This window comes from Doryrhamphus excisus, chromosome 6 (assembly GCF_030265055.1).
Source record: "Doryrhamphus excisus isolate RoL2022-K1 chromosome 6, RoL_Dexc_1.0, whole genome shotgun sequence".
Taxonomy (NCBI): Eukaryota; Metazoa; Chordata; class Actinopteri; order Syngnathiformes; family Syngnathidae; genus Doryrhamphus; species Doryrhamphus excisus.
Genome location: NC_080471.1, coordinates 3,485,957 through 3,513,946, shown reverse-complemented (window position 1 = coordinate 3,513,946; position 27,990 = coordinate 3,485,957). Strand labels below are relative to the sequence as shown.

The window sequence follows — 27,990 nt, the reverse complement described above, 5'->3', positions numbered from 1 at the left end:
TGAATGTGAGTGTGAATGGTTGTTTGTCTATATGTGCCCTGTGATTGGCTGGCCACCAGTCCAGGGTGTACCCCGCCTCTCGCCCCAAGACAGCTGGGATAGGCTCCAGCACCCCCGCGACCCTCGTGAGGATAAGCGGTAGAAAATGAATGAATGTTTATTGGGTCAAAATATTACACTTACACTTACTAAGAAGTAATGGCGGTTTTGGTTTAGGCTGGCCGTATTTCTCAACCAATCTTGCCCAAATTGATGCGTACCAAATTTTATGATGATTTGGCTAAACACCCTAAAGTTACGCTGTGTGTGAGAAATTTCAAGTCAATCCAACTTAGCGGTTCATAAGAATGCTTCCATGTGGTATATTATTATATATTTAAAAGGAAAATAGTAGCACAGGTGGACATTTGGACAAATTCTGTGTGCAATGCTTCAATTGGAGAAGTCATGTGGGAAAAATGAAGTTTGAGTTGAAATTGGTATATTCACTTATTGAAAGCTGGTTTCTATCAAATGAGGGGGGGGGGCTGCCTGTAACTTTAAATCTGAGCGACACAGAGTTTAGAATCGGGCTCCTTCTCGGCCACATGTCATGCAAAGTCTGTGTCGGCGTGTATAAAGCAAATGATGGGGGGGGGGGGGGGGGGTACATTTTGGAGAAGACAGAGAGAGATCCAGAAGGGATAGAATTCTATAGCATGGGCTCAATACCTCCCCAACCCCCCCATCACGGCCCTCCTCCATTCCTCCGTATAGAGCGGAGGGTTGAGCGGCTTTGTCCTGATTTTTCTTTTTTTTCTTAAATCTTGTGGACAGAGTTGCTTGAAGAACCAGCAGGTGCTATGGACATCACTCTTCAGGCAGGGCAAGCGTAGGCCCTTGGCTGCAAGGCCCCCCAAGGCAAAGGAAGAGCATAGAAATCAGAACCTGGGGGAGGGCGCTCAAAGCAGTGCCTGCAAAAAAAACAAAACAGAAAAGTGTTGGACATGTGCCCTTTTTGGGTGGGTAGATCTATATATCGAATAGATCTATATATATATACTGTATATAAACTGTAGTTTGATTGAAGCAAGGTAACTCTGTAGCTGGAGCAAATATTGAGCAGAAATGGAGAAAGAGCCAATGACAGGGCACATATAGACAAACAACCATTCACACTCACATTCATACCTATGGACAATTTGGAGTGGCCAATTAACCTAGCATGTTTTTGGAATGTGGGAGGAAACCGGAGTACCCGGAGAAAACCCACGCATGCACGGGGAGAACATGCAAACTCCACACAGAGATGGCCGAGGGTGGAATTGAACGCGGGTCTCCTAGATGTGAAGCCTGCATGCTAACCACGCGCACACCGCGCAGAGAAGCATCATTCTTTATATATTATATTATTATTTAATCATCCATCAATCCATCTTCTATGCTGCTTATCCTCACTAGAGTGATGGGAGTATGCTGGAGGCTGTGCCGGATGACTTCGGGAGGGAGGCGGGGTACACCCTGGACTGGTCCCCTGCCATTGGCAGATTATTTAATAAGATATTACGTGTCATCGTTTGTCTATTTGACTCCGTTTACTTCTTCCATTACTGAATAAATGATCCACAAACTCTATTGTCCCTACTATCACTCTTGCTTATTTTTTTCTTGCCGTGTTAGGAAATGGTAACATGTGAAAACGGTAAATACGGGAAATGAGTCAACTGTCAGTAACTGCTAGTAAACTAACTGCAAATAAACCAACCAGTCGCCCCGAGCTGTCCAGTAAGGCCTTCGCTCTGCGTGTGATCTTACACAAAAAGTGATGTCAACGTTTGCACAGACAAGTTCCGACCTGATTTTGTGTTCTTTGATAGAAAAACAATTGTACCGTATATAAGTCCCAAAAGGAACACAAACCCGACTTTATTCAATTGTGCTGGATCAGCTCTTGTCCTTTAGGAAATCTGTTATCGTTGGTGTTTTATCTCCTCCCATTCTGCCATAGCATCCTGAGATTTGCATGAAAACATGGTGCCTTACTGATAAGGGCCTAGTTTCTTTCAAGATGGCATATTTCTGTACTCGTGTAATGCCCAGAGAACTGACGTGCATGTATCTGATCTCCATTGTTGTTTTGTTGGCTTGGACCTTCAGGATGATCTCACTGTAGGAGCTCGAGGTCATACCCACTCTATGGAAGACTCCATCACGGCTTTCACACGTAGGCTCTGGAGGGAAGCTTTGAGAAATGTTCCCCGCGGCATTCAAATCTGTAATATCCTGTCTTCGTTTTGTCTTGTCAGCGGCTGGGCTTTTTATCAAATCGGGCCTAACCGAGGGTTTGAATGTGCAGGAGCGGAGCTCAAGAAGACATCTTTCATCTTACATCTGGAACATGTCAGGATGAGAAGCCCGCTATGTTGCCCCAGGCCGTATCGGAAATGTTAGGATGGTGAGATGCCGCAAAATAACACTCAACCTACTAACTCAATAATATACATCCTGTAAAGGGTCCCATCCGCCATATTAATAAACTAATTAAAACATCAAAGAGGTCCACTATAGTGTTTTGGAGGTGTGGCGACCCTGATGCTGGAAGGACGCCCCAAGCCATCTCTCTACTTCTCTATGAACATTCTTAAAGCAAATACTACATCTGAAGTACTTTTTGGCATGAAACCATACTGCTGCTCACAGATGCGGACTTCTGGCCTTAGTCTGGCTTCAACTACTCTTCCCAGAACTTCCTGGTATGGCTCATTAGCTTCATACCTCTGGAGATGCCACAGCTCGGCACATCACCCTTGTTCTTAGAAATGGGCACCGACACACTTCTCCTCCGTTCCTGAGGCATCTTCTCACCACCTAAGATCCTATTGTCCCTCACTGACTGCCACGCCCATATTACTGTATCATCCTTCATCGTAGCCACGCCATCGTTCGCCGTCTGATGGGCTTCTGACTGCCATGTTCTCATCCTATTCAGCTTTTCTCCAAAATCTTGTTGCATTTTTGAGATCTCCCTATTTGTGCTTATAAAAAGGCTCTAGGGGGGTGTGGTATTTAGGCAGTATTTTACTCCCAAGGGACAGACGTTTAACATGCCCCTCCTGGAGGGAAGTATGGAGGACCTGATATAGGACCTGTATGAGTTGCTGGCACCAACATTCTACCTACAATGACCTGATTAGCACAATTATTAATAACATGAGCAATTTCCAACATAAGTCTACTCATGCAAACCCAGCCCCCCCCCCCCCTATTATTTGAGAAGCGCTGTCATTTAAGGGCATCATTTAAAAGTTCATTTGCCATAGTAGGGGACCTTTTAAATCACAATACTTTTCTGATGGCCCAGTTTATAACTGACCTTCTGTGTCTTTTTAAAATGGCACAACCTCTTGGTTTGGATCTGGTTGGACAGTTTGAGATCTCTAGTATCTGATGTTTACAGTAGTACTACTTACTACTAGTAGGCTGACCCAAAGTGGAAAGGCCAAAGGCTAAATAGCCACTTAATGCTACACTACTCCGTCCCCTTTGAACGAGAAGACTTGAAGCAGAGTGGGATGTTAAATGATGTTTGAGAACCTTTTCGAGCTTATTGTGTTGGCATTTGACCGATGTTGCCTGCAACTCTTTGACCTCACTCATTGTTTGGCGCCCTTGAGATTCCTCAATTGAAGGCATGAGTAAAGCTAAAAGGAAGTACGGTAGAACTCCAAAATAGAAAAAAACAAAGACCATAACTCCTCCCAGTTTGTACGGCCTTGATAGTTTTTTCTCTCCCCTAAACTGACAAAGCATGCCTTGACACTCGCTGACTCCGGTCTCACTTGGGCTTGAATTTATGGCGGCCCTTTGCAGGTCAGCATCCTGCCGGGATATTGTGTCTGGGAGAGTTCCCCTGTCTCGCTGCGTGTTTGGAAAAGATGCTTCAATGGATCTTATGTTTCTGAATGCACACACGTACAAATGTATGGAAAACGTACACTTGATCATGTTTGACTTTCTCTCTGACGCCTCATCTGTTTTCTTTTGAAATGCACAAGGTTTGCTTTGCTTGGGCATAGAAAATCAAACTGTGAAAAGTCGAGAAGTCAAATATTGTCTCGGATTGTCGATGAAAGCTTTTTCACACCACGGATTGTTTTGCTTGACGACAAGCCAAACATTGTCCTAAAGCGCCGAGAGTGGAGCTGAGAAACCAGAGTCCAGAAGGTGTTGTCTTTGCTAAAGGGCTTTAATTGACTTCATCAGACGGACAGAACTTATCTATTCCAGCCGAGCAGACCCAAAGGTTAAGTTTGTAACAATAAGCATCTCCTCAAAGGTTGGAGCTACAGGACAATCAATGTCCATTCATCTGCTGGCCTTTCAACAAGTCAACAATAGTCTTCCATTTATTTCAATACTGACTTTCCTGTCTTATTGTGAGACTTGGACTTTGAAGTTGAAGAGAATGCCTCAATATTTCAACACGAAGAAATGTTGCCTGATTGCGTTTTTTCAGGGCCTTCTCTATCTGACAGAAGAACTTGGTCCTTTTTAGCACCTACTACAAAACAGTCCAAGATCCTTCATAAGACAGGAGCGTCCTATGAAAGGACCTACAGAAAAGTCAACAAATGGCAAATGTTGTTTTGTAGCCCCGGAGGCCTGGCGGTACGTGAGTCCATGTACTGTACGTATGTGGTACGTCATGTTCTCTGATTGGTTTATTGTTGCCAGCATATTACATATATATTACATATATTACACATTACATATTACGTCTCTTTGTCAACCGCAAATGGGAACTCCAGTCAATCAAGCGTAGCACTTACCAAAGCACAACAACATTTTTCAGACTTTGGAACTCTGTGCACGTGATTACACCGGATTATAACGGCCATCGTTGATTTTGAGAAAGTGCACCTTATAGTGCAGAAAAAACGGTAATGACCTGACGTCTGTGAATGTACTTTGCACCTTGAGAACCGCTGCCCTGTATGTCAGGTGCATGTTACCCAGCATGCCTTGCGGTTTGTATAGTTTTGCATGTAGAGTATGTTGGTAAGTAATCATCTGATACTTTGATTGCTGTGTAGTCTGCGTGCTGCAGTTGTGTTGGGTGTGTTCACACCATTGCATAAAAAAATATTTTTTAAGCAATTTTTTTGGAATTTCGGAATTCGGAATTTGGCTATTTTAAGGTACTTCTGCAAAAACAGGAGTGAAACATCCTTTGTAATCCGCTCGCCAAAGATCCCTTACAGAGTAGACAGGAGCAATTTGGCGATTTCAGGGTGTCCCGCAAAAACACTACTCAAAGATCCTGAATTTGATGGGAGTGTATTTCAACGCAAGGAAGTTTTCCGAGCATCTTCTTCTGTCCCGGAAGCTCACCTTGCTCTAGAACGGCATTGGCCCCTTGTGGGAAAGACGGGGTCGTGGACGTCTCCTCTTCCAGCCGGCTGGTCTGTGGGTCTGACCGGCTCTTATGGGGTTTTGCTGCACCAGTTTTCTCACCGAGGCTGCTTCTCCCAGCTCTCGGCCATGTTCCGTGGAGGCCATCGGACCTGGAAGATGAAAGGAAAGTCCTTTTGAGATGCATAAAAAGACTTCCATTCAACAAGGGAGTGTGGGCAAGCCAAGCAGATAATGGATGAGGCACCACCAGACGTGTGTAGATATGTGGGTGTGTGGGCTGTTTGAAGCCCACCCAGCATCACTGTCTGTCAAGTCAGCGTGCTGGTAGCATAATGCAGAGCAAGCCTGTCCCTTGTGTTTCATGTCTCGGTCACTCAGATTATAAACACCTCGCCGTGACGGAACCTCACCGAGGTGCATCCTATCGCCGTGTTTGGTCCGAGATTAGAGATGAGCCAGCGTGTGTGTGACTGTTTGAACTGTGTGTGAACACCGGCGTGTTTAAGAGTGATCCCAGATGTTCTCACTTAGCCCTGATTCGCTTAAGACCCTATGGTGCAAATGCTTCGAGTGTCAAAGATCATCTATATGACAGGAGCACCATGCTGTTTTAAGAACCTACTGCAAAGAAAGACCTTGTTCACGTCAAAGGGATTTTTAATACAGACAATTCAGGTATTAATGTAAGCTATTCTTTCATGACACCCTTAAACAGTATTTGGTAACAGCGCTCTTTGTTGAAAGTTTTGTTGTGTGTCTTGAGAATGTTGGTGGTTAAGACGAGCTTGGAGCAGGAATATCCTTATTTCCTTATTTCCTTATTCCATCCTTATTTCACACACAGCTTGCACGTCAACAGGCATTGTAAAACACTCATTTGCATAACAGGCAGTAAAATACAACACAGAATAAACATACTCATACAGCTTCAACCACACACACACACACACACACACACATACACACAGCCTGACCAGCATGCTCTGCTAAACTAAACTTCCACGCTCCATAGGAGAGGATGTTTTGCCGGTGTTTCAGGTCGCCATTTCCACACATTTAGTTTGGAAGGTGGCGGTTTTGTGTTTGTGACGAGATTGCATCACGATGAAGCGGTCTGAGAGAGACCTCTTAATCTCTGTTGGTGTTGCTTTTAGTGGTCATAAGGAACTCCTGGGAACTCCTCATAATACACCCATGTCATAATAATTACCAAGTTACTTTTTGTAATATACACTGGCTGGAATATGGCGTCCAATTCACCTTTTCATGTGAACAGACACTTAGCACGAAGCTGAAAACCGGACTTGACAAAGTAGGTTGATGCCCACCGTCACCACACCAGTTGAGTCTGTTTGCGGATGTTTTATGTGTTGCATCTTGACTGAATCAATTCCATTCCAATTCCGCAGAAGAACATCAAATATCTAGTACATATGACAAGGACAGTCTGAAGTTCTGAAGAACCTACTGCAAAAAAAGATGGTCAAAGGTCCTCTATATGACAGAAGACCAACTTCAAAAATGCTAGTCCAAGTCCCACTCCAAAAAAAACGAACTAAATAAATCGGGTCCTCGGTGTATGGAAGAAGACTGAAAAGCATACTTTGTGATACCGTTTATCCTGCATTTTATCCATCTGTCATTATTATACAATATAATGATAGAAAGATCAGAAAATAGTGTTCTCTTGTTTTAAGGGACTCACTGCAAAAAAAAAAACATTAAAGATCCTCAATATGACAGAAGCGCTACTGTGTTTGAGGACCAACCTCAATAACACTAGTCAAAGATCCACTATTTAACAAGTCTGATGAAACATATGTGTCCAGCGGCCCGCCAGTTGAATATCCCCGTGTCTCGTGTGTCTTGTCATTAGGAGATCATAGATCCACATCTCCAGTTAAATGTGAGTTAAGTCAGTACTTCCATTTCCCTTTCAGAAGCGAGTATAAACTCAGAGTGGGCATCATCCAAGAAAAAAAAAGCATCTGATTGACATCCCTCACACGGGGTCATGACATTTCAGTTTTGCAGGCAGACATTGGCTCCATTTTTAGAGTTCCCCAAAGAGTGTTGACCTCTGCTTGCTTTACAAGGGCTGGCTTGAGGACACAGCTGGAGATAAGTCACCCTGTGGACCACAGAGGTGAGGAGAGCAGCAGACCACCCTTGGATCCTTAGATCATGTGACTAAAAATAGATCAGTGCTTTCAACTAATACTGTCACCAAATGTTGTCGCTGTGTGTAACACTAGCATACATGTAAGCATACATGTAATACAGATATCCTCAACATTGCATCATCGGTAGACAAATAGTCAAGGACTTATGGACTTGTCAAATCATTTAGTGGCAGCCATGTTTTTTTTTTTTTTTAGACAAGCTTGCTCAGATTTTCCAGACATATGCTTGGATTTGGCTAAACACCCAAAAGTTACTGCGGGAGTTTTCTCACATTGAGCTGTGTGAGAAATTCCAAGCCAGTGCAACTTCTGGGGCTTTTGTTTTGATACATTTCCATCCTGCACACTCCTCTCCAATTTCTCCGAGGTGGATACTATGAGTTCTGGAAAGAGTCAAAAAGAAAGCACTTCAATGGCAAGTGAACTGTGTGACCAAGCTGGCTCCATTCATGCTATCCGTGCATGCTATCCATGCATGCTATCCATACATGCTATCCATGCATGCTATCCATGCATGCTATCCATACATGCTATCCATGCATGCTATCCATGCATGCTATCCATACATGCTATCCATGCATGCTATCCATGCATGCTATCCATGCATGCTATCCATACATGCTATCCATTCATGCTATCCATACATGCTATCCATGCATGCTATCCATACACGCTATCCATTCAAGCTATCCATACATGCTATCCATACATGCTATCCATACACGCTATCCATGCATGCTATCCATACATGCTATCCATTCATGCTATCCATACATGCTATCCATTCATGCTATCCATACATGCTATCCATTCATGCTATCCATTCATGCTATCCATACATGCTATCCATTCATGCTATCCATACATGCTATCCATTCATGCTATCCATACATGCTATCCATTCATGCTATCCATGCATGCTATCCATACATGCTATCCATACATGCTATCCATACATGCTATCCATTCATGCTATCCATACATGCTATCCATTCATGCTATCCATACATGCTATCCATTCATGCTATCCATTCATGCTATCCATACATGCTATCCATTCATGCTATCTATACATGCTATCCATTCATGCTATCCATGCATGCTATCCATACATGCTATCCATTCATGCTATCCATGCATGCTATCCATACATGCTATCCATTCATGCTATCCATACATGCTATCCATTCAAGCTATCCATTCATGCTATCCATTCATGCTATCCATACATGCTATCCATGCATGCTATCCATACACGCTATCCATTCATGCTATCCATACATGCTATCCATACATGCTATCCATTCATGCTATCCATACATGCTATCCATTCATGCTATCCATACATGCTATCCATGCATGCTATCCATACATGCTATCCATTCATGCTATCCATACATGCTATCCATTCATGCTATCCATACATGCTATCCATTCATGCTATCCATACATGCTATCCCTGAAACGCCAGACATCTCCAGTTCCATTTCCACGCTAATCCCTTCAGCAAGCACATTACACGCTATATTTGTGTTTGTGGTAGAACACTGTGCTAATTCATGCACCAGGAGAGAGAGGGAAAAAAATCTCTATTGCATATTTCCTCATCTAAAGCCCAATCTTTGCCCCAGAGGAACTTTTAATCTGCACGTTATCCTTTTTGTTATTGTTCTTGGACGCAAAGTGAAAGAGGGACGTTCAGACATTCTGAAGATATTCTGCTCATTTCTTTTCAATTCAGGAGGCTGAACGCTAATGCGCTCTTTGTTTGGGTGGGTTTTAAGGCTGAATCAAGCATCCTGGAGGGATTTTGCCCTTCCCTTTGGGCGTGAGATGTAGGATTTAGGCACACAACAGGCAGACTTCATAGTTTACTTGAGTATAACTAGTCTCAACATTCTTTAACGTCTTTTGTTCCGTAACGGCTTACAGAGTCACTCAAACCAGGCCTGATGGTAGCTGCATAGAACCTCATTAGGATTTGGAATTTGTGCCTGAATACACAGTACTTTCCAAGACAAATCTTGGTCAAATGTAGTCCTTCAGACTTCAAGTTCCTTCACACTTCATATTATAACACAATATTTAAAAAGACAGTCATGTGTCCATCCGGGCCGACCATCCCAATTGATTTGGTGTAAATCCAATTTTGGACACCCTTAGTCTCCAGGACTATCCGTCCCTGGATTCTAACCAGCTCTGAAATTCTTGGATATTGTGCCACAAACAAAACAGACACAACTTACCGAAGAAGGCTTCCAGCACAGGACTACTGGTATGAATATGGAACCCATTTAGGATGGATTTGGGATGGGGGTAGTCAAAGGTGCCTTATGCTCTGTTTTTTCTATGAGATTTCTTAAGGGAATCTCAAATCGTGGACTAGTTTAGAGGCTCAGACGATCCTGCGTGAGGCACACCAGAAATGATCACAAAGGACGTAAAAACACGTGTCTGTGTGAATAAAAATGTTGGACAGTTTTACCCCCTCAGACTATGTATCCCTGGGTTCAAATCCCCTAAACACCTGCAGCAACAGCAGTCATGAGAATCCTGGATATTTTATGGCAAACACAACTGATAAAGAAATCTTCCAACCCAGGCCGAACAGTAGCTATCAGTATTTGTCATCCTGGCATTGGAATTGTGGCATTGTGTTTGAATATTCCAAAAGAGGACTCCAAATCTTGGAATAGTTAAGAGTCCCAAACTTGTATTCAGCACCCATCACCAAAAAAACTAACAACACAGTCAATCATAAGTCCATCTGGGGATGCCTGGTAAAGATACCTGGCAGATTTCTGTGAGTAATGCAACTATGTATCCCAAGGTTCCTTAAACACCAGCCACAATCCCAGCCATGGAAATTTTGGAAATCCTATAACAAACCCAACAGACACAACTAATGCTAAGAGTCCACTGGGCCGGCGCCAGTTGGTACCAGTTCGCGGCAATGCAATTTGTTGTGTCGCCAATAAGATGCCCAGTGGCGTGCAGTGGCTCAAACTGCCTCCCAACTGGCTCATGGTGGCCTGAAACGGCGGCAAAAATGGAGTTTGGCGGCAAGAAAATGTCAAAATGTTACAATCCTTGTCGCACCGACTGTTTCATTGTTTGAAGTGTCCACCAAGTGGAACCAAATGTCGCAAACAGTCCACCTATTGGAATCCACTGGAATGTAATGACGCAAACAATGTGCCTATTGGAATCCAATGGAATGCAATGGCGCGAGCCAAGTTGCACCAGTTGGTGCCAGCTCGCGCAAATGATTATGTGATTGGCGCGTAGTAGCAACATGGAAACATGGAAACAACTTGGGCGCCACAGCGAGCCACTATGCGCCAATCACATAATCTATGGCGCGAACTGGTACCAACTGGCGCCGGCCCAGTGGACTCTTAGCATTAGAGACATCTTACAACCCAGGCCAAACTGTTGCTATCAGGAACTGCACTTAGGATGGGTTTGGGGTAGTACCTCAAACTCAGATCTTGGACTAGTTTAACTCTCCAGATCCCTTGCTAGCTTTAACTATAGCTACAAAATATCTAAAAACGCCACCATGTGCCCGTCTGGTGATAGCTGGTGAAATCTAGCAGACTTTTTGCAGAAATCCAAATTCTGGACTTGGTTCAGACCTCGGTCCAGACCTCAGTGCCTTGTGAATGTTGGGTATTATCTGCTGGCCTTCTGGTGGCTCATCCCGGCATGTCCCAGGTCCTTAATGAGACAATCCAGTCGTCTCCCGCCATGGCAGCCTGTCGGCGACCCGTGCTGGAGCATCTCGCCCGAACTCAATCAATTCATTGTGGCAAAACGTCCAGAAAGGTATAATAACAAGTGCTAAAAATAGACTGCAGCCCCGTGATAAGGCATGGCAGCATAGATGAACTCTCGCTCAGCCTGTTTCTGGGAAAGTGTTGCAATGTGGCATACTGTCTGTGACGGACAGCTCTGCGGAACACATATAGACCTTTTGACTGTTGCCATGGCAGATACATCCCGGGCTAATGCATATTTCATCTCCATAAACAAAGATATCTCAGCCATCTTATTTCCTTGGAATTGGATCCATTCCCTGTTGTATCTTCTTTAATCTTTTCCCATGAGAGATACCCATGCCGCCCCTAAGCTGCTAACTGAGGAAAATAGCAGGATAACGTCGGTCTGACGACAGCAAGGCTGTTATTGCTTCTCTGTGATGACCTTGGACCCCCTTTTTTCTCTTTGCACCAAATGTGAACTCGCCCACTTGGTAACTCTATAATGAAACTTTAATGTATGGGGGATGTCTGGATGTTGCTCCTGCTCCTGCTGGGTGTTGTGGCTGGATGCAAATGAAGGACGGCCAGGGACTTTCTGACAGTGCAATGATGAGCTGCCTGCTTTTCTAATCACATGCTGGGCAATATCACTTATATTATTATTATAATAGTTATATTACCTCCAGTGTCCTTTTCAGATATACAGCCCATACTTTGCTATGAAAAATATAAAATATAGCATACAAGTATGTGGAGTCAAATTATGGAGCATATGATGTTCTATAAGGTATAGTGTCCTGTGAAATTTGTTTTTTTTAATTCATTTTTTTACTTTCAGATTTTTTACTTTAGATTCAATTTTGCGATTCTGTCCGTGATTCTGTTAATGCGGAAATCATAGGGACCAACCAGAATATAAAATATCTGGTATCTAACAGGGGCAGTCTGCTGGTTCTGAGGACATGCTGCAAAATAATATTCAAAGATCTTTCATATATATATGTATATATATATGTATATATGTATATGTATATATATATATATACGTATATATATATATATATATATATATATATATATATATATATATATATGTATATGTATATGTATATTATGTATATATATATATATATATATATACATAAATATATACGTATATATATATATATGTATAGTATATGTGTGTGTGTGTTGTTGGTGTGTTTTCTGCTGTTTTCTGCTGTTTTCATGTCAAAAAGATGGTCACTGGACCTCGATAGGACAGGAGTACTGTGCTGTTTTTATGGACTACTGCAAAACCGTAGTCCAAGACCTCCTGCAAAAACGCACAAAAAGCATCATATGTATGTAATGTCCTGCATTTATTCATCTATCATTATTATATAATATGAAATGTATTGCCTAGAGATGAATATCTGCACATCAGCTGGTATGCTTAAATCCAGTCGCCATTCAGGTTGATTCAACTTCAAGTCATAAAATCTGCATAAAAATTACAATATTGTGTCAAAATACTCACTTGTGTGCGCACACACACAACCGCACATCCACGCGCGTGTCTATATGCCAGTGAGTATTTGTGTATGTGTGTATCAGGCAATTGTGACAATCACATAGATGAAGTATACATTTTAAAATGTATTTATGATGAGTGCTATTGGCAAGAGACAGTAAGGACAATTCAAAGGTCCGCCGACTGCCAAGGGGGAGGTAAAAAAATAGGTAATTAAAGATAAAGGGGGGAGGGGGGACATTTCACACACTTTTTTCCTGGTTGCACCCATGCTATGGCTATGTGATATGAATAAGAAACCATAACCATCATCGCCATGAGACACAAATATATTTGACGTAGTTTTCCAAGAGAATATATATCATTTGTGAAACTTAAAGAGGATGAGACGTCTGGATGAGAGTTTGGATGTGAGAGTAGTTTGATGCCGTTCTACAGTAGAGGCTGGTCATTTAGTCCAATTAATTTCATTATTTAGGAGTTCTTTGCTTTCAACTGCTGACTGGCATGCCCGTACCGGCTAGGGAAACTACAAACAGCTGTACCGCTCATCGCCACTAGGGTGATGGGTAGGCTGGAGCCTATCCCAGCTGTCTTTGGGGCGGGGTCCACCCTGGACTGGTCTGAATAAAATCTACCATTTGGAGCATTACCATCTTGGTGAAAAAAAAAACTTCAGTCTGCCCTCATTGCAGGCCGAGGGCGACCCGTGTACATCCCAGTACTGCCAACGAGGCTGGGAGCCGCTTATGAATAGTCGTAAAGCTGATTTGTGTCAAGCGACTGCCAAAACAAGCACATAACCTCCGTCTGCGCTCGTAAACGCAGCGACAACAACGCATTTTTCTGTCATTAGAGCAGAGGAGATTAACTTACACGAGGGAACAATGGCGGTGAGAGCACACAGACGCGCTGTGTTCAGAGCTTACGTCCCCACCCTCCCCCGACATTTAATCCACGCTTAGGTTCGATATTCTATAATTGATTGCCTCTCCTCTCACATCTTTTACCTGTTTGTTTATCCATCTGGCTCATCGCTGGCTGTGCTGCAATCTCATCGACCAAATCTAACGGCTGCTGGTTGAGCGTTTCATCTCTCGGCTGTGCTTATCTGACACCTCGCCAACCGATGGTACAGATGCAAACAAACGCCACAAGTTCTAGAAGACGCATTTGAGAATTCGTCCTTATCAGGGATCCCTGAGAATGATAAAAACAGTGCAACTTTCCAGCCATTTGGTGCTAGCTGATGAATGTTAGCACGTCAATGTTGACGAAGCAAAGATTTTCAATTCCACAAGCGGCACAAATGCAAAATTCCACAATGCTTTTGCAACACTTTCAAACAATGCGTAACTCAGCTTTGAGGTTTAGGAACCCAAAATCTGCAGTTATCATTGAAGGGTGCTAGTGGGTCCCACAGCCAAACCAGTTGAGAACCACTGATGGAAGATCCTTAAGAACTGAATTGATGCTGTAGATCAGGGGTGCTCATTAAGTCGATTGCGATCTACCGGTCGATCGCGGAGGTGGTACTGGTCGATCGCTGGTCGATCGCGGCGTGACATTAAAAAAAAATATCATCCCAGCATCAATGCCGTCACTTGATTGATATACAGGGCAGCCATTCAGATGACAACTGAATGTTGCCCTTCGGGCGACCAATCAAATCAAACAACGTCTCTAAGTGCAGCAGAACTTACGATGTCAGCCTATCATCCATCCCCGTTACTTGATTGACATACAGGACAACCAGTCAGATGACAACTGAATTTGACCTTTAGGTCACCGCTCATGCGTAAACAACGATGCAAAGTGCTAAGCTAGTCGGCGAATTGCGTCAGATTTTAAGCCCTCGCTAAAGTTTATGGTCACTAAAATGAGTGAAGGAGCTGGACCAAGTAAAAAGGCAAAAACTGGACCAAGTAAAAAGGCAAAAAACATATCACTTCCATACGGATATGGAATATTATACGGATATTATGATACGGATATTATCCATGACTGATAAACATTTGGAAGTGTGCTTGAGGCTGGCTATCAGCAGCTACTGTCCGGACTATGCATCCCTGGCTGGTTCAATTCAGTGCAAGTCATCAAAGTAAACTCAGGTAATTACAAAAAATGTTAATAGTTAATTATGTGTGTTTTGCAATATTGGCTCATTTGGTTATGTAAGGTACATCAACATACATTGTACGTACAAATAATCCTCAATACATTTGAAAATAAATAGATGTTTTGCATTTTTGTAGTGGGTAGATCATTTTGACTCGGTCATTTTAAAAGTAGCTCGCATGCTGAAAAAGTGTGAGCACCCCTGCTGTAGATGGTCATATACTGTCCCATATGGAGGATAGTTTTCTTGTGTTTTTAGTGTTTTATAAACAAAAATGTGCTTGTATGACCACATTTCCGACGTCCTGCTGTCATGGATAATAATGAGTATAATGAGTGAAATGAAGCGGTAATTGGCCATGCTCCCCCCAGCAAGTTTTATGAACTGACGCCATCTTGGTTGTGGTGTCATGACCACAACACGTTGCGGAAGCCAGATTCAAACACATGCAGCCATGAGCTCACAGCAAAGCCAAGAAAGTGACATATTCACAATTGACACAAAAGACAAGTGACACCAATCCATAATTTGACATTCAAATATACACATTCACTAATATTGCTTTATTGCCTCAACTCATAGCCTCAACTGATGTTATGTGTATTCAAATATACACAACAACAACAACAACATTCACTAATATTGTGTTGTGGGGAGAAAGCTATGCTTTATTGCCTCAACTCATAGCCTCAACTGATGTCACATTAGCCACTGCGGTAGTGCATCAGTTAAGACTTACCTCTGTACTAGCCTAGCTTACTGCCATCATGCTCCAATGTCTTGTAGGTTTTGGACTTTTCATTGCTGTCTGCGAGGGGGGGGGGGCAGTATTGAAAGATTTGTCCCACTAAGTTTGCTGATGCCTCTGATAAAGTCGCTTACTATGTCTCCTTGAGTGTTCCAGGAAAAGCGGGCATAATGTAAAAAATATATAATAAACAACAGAAATTCCTTTGATTGGCTGGCAACCGTTTGAAGGTGTACCTGCCTCTCGCCATCCACGACCCGAGTGAGGATAAGTGGCATAGAAAATGGATGGATGGACATCAGAACCTCACAGCCAACTGGAGCATAATGACAAGGAATGTCAAGTGTAGACGCTTCCACTTCCTCTGCCTCCTCCAGACCCATTAGAAGTGGCGGAAACTTTTAATAACGCTAAATATTTCAATACTCTAGCACACATCTAACAATGTGCCTTTCAATGTTATTTTTCACAGTGGAAATAGCAACGTTTTTCGTTGTCACTTTAAAACCACCCGAGTACTCCTGACTCAAAGGATCTTTGAATAGTGATATTGCAGTATCGTCTGGAGCAATTTGGTTCAATAACCTTGTCTAGGGGCGGCTCGGTGGTATAGTGGTTAGCGCACAGCTAGGAGACCAGGGTTCAATCCCACCCTCGGCCATCTCTGCGTGGAGTTTGCATGTTCTCCCCGTGCATGCGTGGGTTTTCTCCGGGTACTCCGGTTTCCTCCCACATTCCAAAAACATGCTAGGTTAATTGGCCACTCCAAATTGTCCATAGGTATGAATGTGAGTGTGAATGGTTGTTTGTCTATATGTGCCCTGTGATTGGCTGGCTACCAGTCCAGGGTGTACTTCGCCCAAACACAGCTGGGATAGGCTCTAGCACCCCCCCTTATCCCTTGTGAGGATAAGCGGTAGAAAATGAAAGAATGAATGAACCTTGCTCTACAATATCAAGCTTGCAATAACAATACTATCAACTCCTTGCAATAAGAGTCCAGTATTTTGCAATGAAAGAGTTGGAAGTGAGAAAAGTAATGCCTCATCCGTGCTGAATGAGATGCATGTGTTATTTGATTGGTTAAGAACCAGCAGCATCATCATCATCTATTTTTAACACAAAGCTTGAATGCTTGTCTCTCAGCAATGACTAAACAACATTATGCGTTTGACACGTGCATTTTAGCGGAATAGAGAGCATCATTTCCCCTTGGCTGGATCCTGGATCTCATGGCGATGAGCAAACCTTCTGGGTAAGCAAAACACGATTTGCCCTAGCTGGGGAGAGGAAGCATGAGTTCCCTGGAGGGTGTAGCCATGGTTATTGCCATGACGTCGGAGGAGCCAACACGCCGTCTTCATCCTGTGTCGTCTCCTCCTTCATTCAGTAAAAGGAGATGAGCGGCTGACCAATCCAAAGACGTGTGCTGTAACCACAGACAAGCCAGACGGAGCAGAGATGCTCGCCACGGCGTAAGCACATTAGAGGATCACAGGGATTATTTAGCCGGGGTGATGTGTTAATTGTGCGAGAACAATCCAAACATTCTCTTGGCCTTTTGGAAGCTGGAGCGGCTGTGGCAACATCACATGGTGGGATTCATTGATCCCTGATAGCCTCGCCGTACTCATTCATCCCGTACATATGGGACCTTCGCAAGTCCAGATTTAGTGTCAGATATGCTGCATCCTGAGTATTTCTGGGCCTTGGCAGGAAGTGGTACCGATTGCTGACTTTCAGACCACGTTACCATGGCAGCCACCGTGAAGGCTGGAGCAAAAACAATGACGCTCATCCATGTTCTACATTCATAGCGTCTTCAGTCTGAATGTACGATCATCTGATCCGTGATGTTGAACATCCTCCTCTGCCTCAAGGAGGCTTGTTTTGCTTTGATTTGGGCTGAGGGCTGTTTGATATGCAGCATTGTTGCACTGCCATAATGCATCGCTTGTGGCCCCAGCTCAAGGCCGCCTTTGTCTTATTAGGAAAGCAAAGTGCCGAAAAAGTTTCTCCCGATTCTCACTGACTGTTCAGAGAAGATTAAAAACAAGCGGCCGCCCGCTACTTTCTGCAAGTGCACCTTTTTTTTTTTTTGAGTCGGACTGAATTAGCGAGCGTATGAAATGATGAGGTGTGAGACGGCGTGCTTGGCTATGATCAGAGCACCGCCAGTTCAAAGGGCCGCCGGCAGCAGCACTGAGCCGGCTAATGAAGCCCCCGACTCCCCTCGCGACTCCACTGCCTGTCGCTTTATTCGCAGTCACACTCCTAGTTGAAGGGGTGAAGTTGTGGCTACAAGGTTACTGCGGGTTGGGGGGTTCGGACACTCGGGCTCTCAAGTAACTCTTCATAGCTTTCCTGAACTCAAACATGCAGCAACACACAAAAAAAGATCAGTTCAGATCAAAAAGATCAGATGCAGTTCGCTTAGCGTGAACACTGATATTATTGTTGTGGTACCAAAGCCTATGGAGCAAAGAACATATCAAGTCAGGAATAGATCGGGCAGCATTCGTAACTCAAATATTCCAAACTAAAATGTCATCAGCTGGGTTGACTATGTATGTTATCTTCATCTTCTACTATATTCACCAGCTTAGATTTCACAGAAAGCATCTAAAATGTACTTTAAAAGAGCGGGGCGTTACATATTTGTCATGTGACCAAGCATTTCAACAATGGTCTGTGTTTGGTTTTAACCGAAACAAACAAACGCGGAAAAAAAGTACCTGGAAGAAAAGCTTTCCCACAACAATGACGCAACTAACGTGACGATGGTCCAGTTCTTGATGTGGTCAGAACCACTACAGTAGTCCTGCCTTTCCTCAAATAAACTGCATTTATCCTTGCATCTACAAAGTCTGCATGGATCATCTTGGTATCAAACCAGGGGAGCCACCATTCGGTGGTTACTGTAGATGAGAAATTGTAGGTATTTATGCTGCTGGGTATATTCCGGTTCCGTGAGGTTTAGCAGATGACGAATGACGTTGAAGTGCTTTTGGTTTTGTTGAGCTTTTAGCTGATGTCCTTCTGCTTAGGTGGATGTCTTGCGTGTGTTTATTGATAGATGACGGCATCACGTAGTAATTGGCGGAGTGACAACCCAGATGCAATCCAGCTGTCCCCAGTACTGGGCCCTGCAGTTTTGTCAACTAAGTGCATATATCAACCTATCGGACTTTTTGTTTGTTTGTCATGGGCTGCTCCTTCAAGGCTTTGTGGTCATAAAAGGATGTCTTGAATCAAAACAATCCCAAGTGGACTGTTGCAGGTCAAACGCAATGCCTACCCTCGCTCCAAAGCACTATTTCCCAATCAGGGACATTTTGGAGGGTAGATGTATTACCCTGGAGCTAAATTTAGACCCTGCAATCGAACACACATCAGTCTTCCGAAGGTTCCTGTTTCCTGGGGAAGGTCAAAATCACCTTTTGTACTTTTTAGGGGTCCAGTCGCTTGCTTTTTGTACCCTTGACACTTAAGTATACTTTCTTATTTTGTATGTGGAAGATGTAGAAACAGTTACCTTGCAGTCCCGTCATTATCTCCACACGCTACCTCAGTGTGGATTAGACCTTCATGTCCACAAGTGGATTCCTACCGCATCCTTTATTTCTAACAGTATCTGAGAGGCCAGCATCCTTTAAAGATGGCATGTCAAGGGCACAGAACGCCTCCGCCCTCTCCCTCTCATCTCCTGTGTCATCATCATCATCATCATCATCATCACCTTCCTAGCTCCCCCTTTGTTGTGAACCTGCCTTCTCCAACGATGGAAGAAAAACAGGAGCAAAATGTCTCCATGGAGGAGCCTTGCATTGTATACTCTGGTGATGACAGGAAATAGCAGCGATGTTGCGTCATGGTGTTGCCTCTTAGCCCCGTGAGTGACTTATAGGCTTGGACACGTAGCCTGGATGCAACATGGAGGGAGGAATGTGGAGTACCTGCATGTACTTGGTGGCAGTGTTACCAAGTACTAAATATGGCAGTACTGTTGGTTGATAGGATTGGCACTACGTGGTTGACTGACACCCAAAGTCAGCTGGGATAGGCTCCAGTTCCCCCAAGACTCCAGCAAATGAATGCAAATGAATGACTGATGGGCATGGAAGATGACTTCAGTGAACCACCTTAGATAAACTGTTTCCATTATGCGGATAAATGTTTATGGATTGTTCTGCTAATTTTATAAACATCTGGTGCAAGGAAGACCTCTCCCTTGCACTGGAAAGGGGCCCGGTAGTGATCCAGGGAAACACCTGTGCATCTAGGCGAGCACCCACTATTATTCAGTGGCAGCCATCTGACATTTGACAAGATTATAAATGTGCAAAATAAGCGAACAGCAATGAAACAATGGAAGGAGGGAGATGAATTATTTATGATTTTAATCCTTCGGCGACTGATTTCTATGTTGGGGGCGGGAAGAGGGGAGGACTGGGGAGAAGGGGGGCGCAGTTGTGTAGGAAGCAGGAGTTGTAATTTCCAAACCTTTCATTCATAGTGAGAACGCTGCCAACATGACAGTTTGAAACCACAATAGCGCAGTGATGGAAACATGCTGCCCAAGGTGCCCAGTATCCCCGAGGGGGCGTCATAATGGGAACAAACTAAATCCCACTACACCAGTCACGTCTTCCATTCTTTACTGGCATCTTCATTGTAGTCCCGACACTAAGCACGAACAACAACACAGCTTTGCGGCACAAAAAGGTTTGTGGTTGTACGCGAGGTTGCTGTTCATACTGGTGTTGCAGGCGCACTAAAGAACATATGCTAGATTTCACCAAAAGCTTGTAAAATATACTCGTAAAGAGCGCTACTGTCACACGGAGCCGACAGCTCTTGCATATTTGTCATTTCTTCATGCTGTTTTACTAGGAATGCCTAATATTATCATAGGACACATGCATTCAAATGACATATCTGTTCAGTATCAGCTTCTTTTGCCGATTAGTGATATCAGTCACGACGTGATCCACAGTCCAGTCTGGAATTATTCATTCCTTCATTTTCTACCGCTTATCCTCACCAGGATCGCGGGGTTCACCACTCATCCTCCGTGCAGCCCCAGTCTGGAATTACTTATAGTTTATTTTTATCGATGTACTTTTTATAGTTCCTCCTTCAGATTTGAAATATGCGGTTGAGTCGAGGAGTAAAGTCTTCCTTTAAAAGCTCGGATCTAACATCACCTCAGGACCAAGCACACAGCTAACCAACCTACAGTAAAATAACAAGCCAGTATCCATGTTGTGAATGAGGCCAGTTTATCTTTCACTGATTTTCCCTTCACGGTGCTCTCGTACCAGAGTTTGTGCCACATTGAAATGAGCAGCGTTTCCAAATTGTACCTTTGCCATTTTTTATGTATTGAAAAGAAGAACTTGTTTTACTTGTTGATAATATTATATGTAATAGTATAACAATATAACATGTTATTCTAGCTGACTATCTAGTTGATACTGAAAATACATATAGTTCTTTTCCAGCCCGCCTCTCGCCCAATGTCAGCTGGGGTAGGCTCCAGCATACCCCTCGACCCTAATTAGGATAGGCGGTATAGACAATGAATGGATGGATAGTTCTTTTCCAACATTTAAGAAAAATAAACACTTGTTTTTACCCCCATTTTCCATCAGCTGACCTCCAAAGACCCTAAATGTTTTCCCATGTACACAAAAGGCTTATTTCGCTCAAATATTGTTCATAAATCTGTCTAAATCTGTGTTAGTAAGCATTTATTAGTCATGGTTGACCTCACAGGCCACTGTATTGGGGTGGTCCGGGGGTGTCCGATAACCCACAGTCAGCATCTGCTGCCTCAAATACCGTATACGTCCCAAACATGCTCGCTATCTTCAAAATACCATCAATAACATGCACCTGTGTTTGTTGTCCATAATATATATATATATATATATATATATATACATATATGTTGTCCATAATATATATATATATATATATATATATATATATATATATATATATATATATATATATATATATATACATATATGTTGTCCATAATATATATATACATATACATATATGTTGTCCATAATATATATATACATATACATATATGTTGTCCATAATATACACGCCTGCCCGTACCACCACCCCACTGCCACCATTGGCCCCTCCACTTCCACAACACCTGAATTTGCATTTGAAGGTACTGATGGCATTGTGAATGCACAGAGGATCCGTACACAATTCCATTCCAGTGCTTGCATGGCCAGCATAGCTTAGCGGACATTTCCCCACCGAGCTTGTTTGGGATGCACTATCAGGGTATATGTTATTTCAGGCAAATGGTGGCCACAGCAGGTACTTTTGGAGTGGCCTTTTATTGTGGCCAGCCTAAGACACACTTGATATGCCACTCTTGAGCAGTCTTTAAATTAAGCATGCACCTGTGTTCCTAAAGGGCAAATATTCATGCTGTGCTCTTGTTCATAAACGTGTCAGCTCAGATCTTGATCAGAAATTGGATCTAGCAGGACTACTTCTATAAACGTATAAGGCTCAGGAAAAACCTTCTCATTGTTGCATGGTCCTTTAAGGGAAAGGGGGGGGGGGGATCTGGCTCTAATTAACATGTAAGGGGGTCCTAAAGAAAAGGGTCTGATGATCACATGAGGTCTGTTTAGCCAGGACACCCCCCCCTCCCCTCCAGGTTATGCCCTTCCAGTTTTAAGGGTCTGGCCAGTTTGGTCTCCCCACTGGCAAAATGCAGCTGTGCCATATTTCAATCAGACAAGCTCCAGGCTCCCAGTGCTCCTTTCTTTATGTTCAAGTCCTTCTGTCTTTCTCTTTACTTGCCTTTGCTTTTTTTTCCTTCCTCCACTGCATCTGCTCTCCAGGGACCATCTAAGTGAGTAGATTTATTCATTCAAAGGTGGTTCTGAATCGCATTACGGCAGCTCGGCTCTCACATATGCCAAAGTCTTGAACAGCACCAGCCAAAGGTTACTCTTATATATCCTTACTAAATGAAGAGAATGATTCTTCTCCCTTAACTGCTGCTCGCTTCAGAGCAGTTGTGCCATTCACCAAGCTCTGTCAGGCCATGTTATACCATATTATACCATATTATACCATATTATACCATATTATACCATATTATACCATATTATACCATATTATACCATATTATACCATATTATACCATATTATACATTATACTTCTTCCAAACATCCCGTTGGGTATGAAGCCCACAATGGGACATACGGCTGGAGGCACGCGATTGTTAGCCCCGCCGACCAAGCGCAAACAATTATAATAACAAAGATAGCAATGCTTTTTAATGATATTGTAGATAGTACATTAATAGTACACAATAGTACATTGTGTCAGCAGCTGTAGAGATCCACTTTCAAATTCGGTGTGTTTCTAATATTACTTCAGATTTCTACACGGTCCAAAAATGGCATCCATAGCTTCATTTTGATGGGACATTTTTCCTGTCTGACTTGAGCCAAACCGTATATAATATTGTATAAACTGGCAGTTTTGTTGATGAATCTCTATGCTGCTTATACTAGGCCATAAACAACCACCATGTGTGGAATGCATTGTTGTCTACGACCGTGTACTCCTGCACCGCTGCCGAAATATATACCGCTGAAAATATGGCAAATGACTATGTTGCCTGTGCTATTATGTTGATGACAAATACACCATATGGTGGTGCTGTTAGTAATACTCCCATCAATTGGATTGACTTGAAATTTCTCATATACACTCTACAAAATTTGTCAAAAATTTGAATTTTGTCACACACCATTAGGGGACTAACAAATATGTGTGTGTAAAATTTGAATAAGATTGAAAAACATCAAGAACATATGTTCAGTATAACCAACAGGGCTTGGCAACAAATTGTCCATAAGTCATTTACCACATACAGTATGTAATAATTACAAAACACTTATGATACAATGTATTTACCGGCTCCCATCATTTTTTACATTGGGCGGTGTTAGTGTCAGAACTAGTGCTAAAATAAAAACGGCTTTTTAATTTCCCCCTGATAATCCCATGCTAACATTCCCACAGACCCCCCACCCTTTTCCATACAAGACTTATTAAGATATTCCTGGACATCTGGAAAAGTTTATGTGCTTTTGTTCTCTCCACATGCTCACCGTAATCGCATCCAAACGGCACAAACACCTTCTTTGCATTAGAGCGCTCAGCATAATGATTTACAATCACCAATCAGGCCCGACTAGGCGGTGTTTGCTTGGTTACTTAGCGCTGGGTCTTTTTGGCTCTACTTTGACCCGTAACACTCGGTTGAGCATTGTGCGGTGCGGTGCGGTGCGGTGCGGTGCGGTGCGGTGCGTATGCGTGCAGCCAGCCACAACAATACATCAAAGTTTTATACGCAATAATAGCAGTGCTGACAGCTCGCATGATAGCACCCGCTTTCCAGGCAGTGGATTTCTCCAACAGATAAAGAAGCACACATCAGGGCCTCGTGCACGCCGACTGTCATGCACGGCGACTGTCATGCACGCCGACTACCGTGCGTGGTGACTAGCTCACCTGTTTAAGCCAGGTAGAAGAACGATGCTGACATTGTTTTTATGCTAGGGGTGGAGAGAAATGGCGCATGCTCGACTGTGACGGACGCTAGCAGGGACTGTTTACGTCTTTAGAGTCAGAGGGAGAAAGAGTGATCGGCCTCGGGATGAATTATGGATACCACATGTCTAAAGCTGGAGCCCACTCTTGAGCCAGAGTGCTTTTCAAGGATGGGTAATTGAAGTGCGCCGCTCGAGCATGGCAGTATTACACAAAGAAGGACACAGCTCTTTTTTAGTGTACCCATGTTGGATTTTACACGCTGCTTGGCTTGTTGCGCTAAGGGACCATTCCCTAGTTTACCTGGCAACAGCATTTTGGAGCCTAAAATGCAAATCATGGAGCTCAGCATTGTAGCGTTTGGGCTTAGAACGTTTCTGCAGCAAAGGGAAACCTGTTGTTGTCTTTGACACAGCTACTGTGACACATTACTGAAAGTAGGGGTGTCCAATGTGTGGCCAGGGGGCTATATATGGCCTGCGGCTGTTTTGGATCTTTTTAATTGACTTGGCACATCTTAAAAATCCAATTAAACAAAAAAATAAGACAGCAAACAGCAAAATAAACTTGAAAATACTATTAATAAAAGCGTTGAATTAACTTCCTAGCATATCTACATTGGATTGCGTATAGCCTGTTTACAAAGTTAGAAATATCAAAATGGGCCCTTACATTTTTTAGCATGTGTATCTATTTTACCATTTACTTTGCACCACCTCAAATTAGAATATTGTCCGATGTCCAATTGCCCATGTCACAAGCAGTAACAGAACCAATGTTGCAATGGAGCAAGCGGCTCAGGCAGTACTGCTGATGATTTTATTGTAAACAACAAATCTATCTACAAACCAGCTGAATCGCATCATTTTAAAGCGCATGCAGAGATAGATAAAGCTGCTGGATGCTGACCGCTTGTTATACTTCAAATTCAGCTCCTCCATCTTATGAAGTGAATAAAAACAACATCAGGAGGCTGTCTATAGCCTCAGCTATTAAGGTTTAAGGAGTGCTACCTTGAGACTCTAGCGTTTATTTCCCCTTGTGTACCACGCACGAGGTTACGAAAGGAAACACTTCACTTCATTGCATTGACTTGAATAGATTTTTAACTGTTAGCAATAAAGAGTGTGGATTATCGTCCAACATGTTGATATTGCTGTCGGAACCACATGTAAAATTAGCTTTTAGACAGGTGCTAGCATAGCGTTTCTTTACAAAGCCCCATCCCAACTAACCTTTAACCTGGTCAAACTGGTGAAATGTTAATTAAATAAGCTCTGCTTCTTCCTGCTCCTTTTCGCACATGTTGAATGGAAAGCATGTCATTTTGCTATGCATGTTGAAAATAAACCAAACCATTACCACGGCAGTCTCACGCCAGCGTTCTGCACCTTACAGGCAGTCTCGCTCCTCGTCTTCCATATTTCCCAGACGCACATGCCCGAGACAGATGCCCGGCGAGTCGGAAGAGCGTTTGTCTGAAGATAAAAAGGCTTCACACCCACTGCCTACATGCAGAGCCTCTTCCGACACCTTCCCGCGACGGCGCATGCTGCTTGTGCTTAGCAGACGCACTCCAGCTAGCATCCATCCCCACACCCATCACCACCGCCGCAACACACTTGCCTCCCTTCATCCCTTTTTTCGCCCCCTCTCCCTTGCTTGGATACTATACAGTGCGGGGGGTGGGTGGGTATAGAGGCACATAAGCGGCATGACTGGAACAAACACTAAGAGGGATAAGCTCCCTTTAAAAAGCCCAGGGGCACGACTGCCTTGTCGTCCCCCCCCCCCCCCCCCCCCCCCCCCGTTGTCGTCGTCGTTACTGCTGGTGCTGAACATGCTTCGCCACACGCAGGGGTGCGAAAAATGACACTGGCCGTGATGCTAGATAATTGCTTCCCATTTTGTGTACAAAAATAGCGCATGTGTGTCACTGAACGGCAGCATGGGAACTGCTGCTGTTCTGGAGGATGGATACACAACAACACAACAACACAACACAACGGACAGCCAGGCTCCATTGCTAGTCCTGCTGACATGTGGACTCAATCACATCTCCTATAGAATCATTCAATGCTTGCTTCTGCCTGCGTGTGTGTGTGTGTGTGTGTGTGTGTGTGTGTGTGTGTGTGCTACCGGCAACTGTGAGCTAGGTGATAATCCCAAAGAATGGCTCAGACATTTACACAAGGCCCAAGTGTTGTTTTTTCACAAGACAGTGTTACCTGCATCGCATCTGCAGGCTTGGTCCCCCAAAGAAGCCACCCTTCTGGGGACTATTATGTGTGCATCATCCATATGTAGTCCAACAATGGCTATAGCAGCACTTTACGGGGATGTACTGTGACAAGGCTTCCGTGCATCCATCCGGGATGGGAGTGAATCCTCCTCAACCCGAGCATACAACAATTATCCTTCCCATCACCACGGCTGCACAATCAATGTAATCATCATCATTCCGTCACAAATGAATGAGATTCACTCCCAGGATGGTGGAACATGTGCCCATGCACGGCGTCACATTTCATAACAGTGCATCCGTGCGTTAATAAGCGGCTCAATAATCCCATTTCAAGCATTGCTTGACACAAGGTGGCACGAGAAGCCAGGACAACACATTCAAGTTGTGGAAGCACTGCAGTGCAGTACTGTACCCAGCCAGGTGCTCCTGTTCCTGCTGCCTTTGGAGAGCCCACACATGCTGGTAACTCATCAACCACACACGCACATCAACATGGAGCACCGCACAAGCACAAACAAGCAGAGAAATAGATGAAGAAGAAGGCGCACGAGTGGCGCCTCTTGGCTTCTACTCACCAGCACTGGCAGAACACAGCAGAGACACCAGGAGCACAATCACCAGCGTCAGGATCTTCACATTCATTTCTGCACTCCCCTCTGGCTCACCGCTAGTCGCTCGCTGATATACTGTACTGGTGTGTGTGTGTGTGTGTGTGTGTGTGGATGGGAGGGAAGAGAGAGATAGAGGGTGAGAGAGCAAGAAAGAAAGCAAGTTGTTTGCTCTGCTCTTTGAGTGTGTTGTTGTATTTGTGTGACGACGCCACTCCAAAGACTGGTCTTTATCTGAGCTCTCCCACAGAGGTGTGTGTAGTGTGTAGTGTGTAGTGTGTAGTGTGCGTGTAGTGTGTGTGTCAGAAAATGAGCAACCAAGTTCAGTGGAGCTGTGAGTGCTGGAAGGTCAGCTGGCAGGTCTGCCTTTTGTGTGTGTAAGTCCTGCTTGCCCCGGATAAGGCTGCTTGGTCATGTGGCTGATGTATCTTATAGACCCTCCAGGTCAAGCCACCTCCCCTCCGTGCAAGCGTGCATGGGCTGGGAGTTGGCAAAAAGGGGGGGTAGGCGGGGAGGCATAAGAAGAAGACGAAGAGGAAGCATGAAGGCTTCTGATTTTGTTGGAAACGCCTTGAAATTAATGCAAGCAGGCCAGGAATCCAAGTAGAGGATTCATTTTCAGCCACGGTTCAAACATTGCTCCCTTATGTTGGTTGTTGGTTGAAAAAAAAACTACATTTGAAACACGTCTATGCTAGGACTACGTTATGCTAGCCATAGCATTTCAGTATGTGGAATCAAACTATGGAATGGATTGAGTAAGGAAATCAAACAATGCACAACGATGAGCCAATTCAAGAAACAA

At 43.7% G+C, this 27,990-nt stretch overlaps 1 protein-coding gene across 1 annotated transcript; it reads right to left on the bottom strand.

The window, feature by feature from the left end:
* Positions 1-337: 337 nt before the first annotated feature.
* apln (apelin) lies at positions 338-27,525 on the bottom strand. The gene is made up of 3 exons (XM_058075930.1): positions 27,153-27,525; positions 5,371-5,543; positions 338-953 (listed from the first exon to the last, which is right to left on the bottom strand). The coding sequence occupies exons 1-2, from the start codon at positions 27,217-27,219 to the stop codon at positions 5,377-5,379; spliced, it is 234 nt and encodes a 77-aa protein (XP_057931913.1). The 5' UTR covers positions 27,220-27,525; the 3' UTR covers positions 338-953; positions 5,371-5,376.
* Between the last annotated feature and the right edge of the window lie 465 nt (positions 27,526-27,990).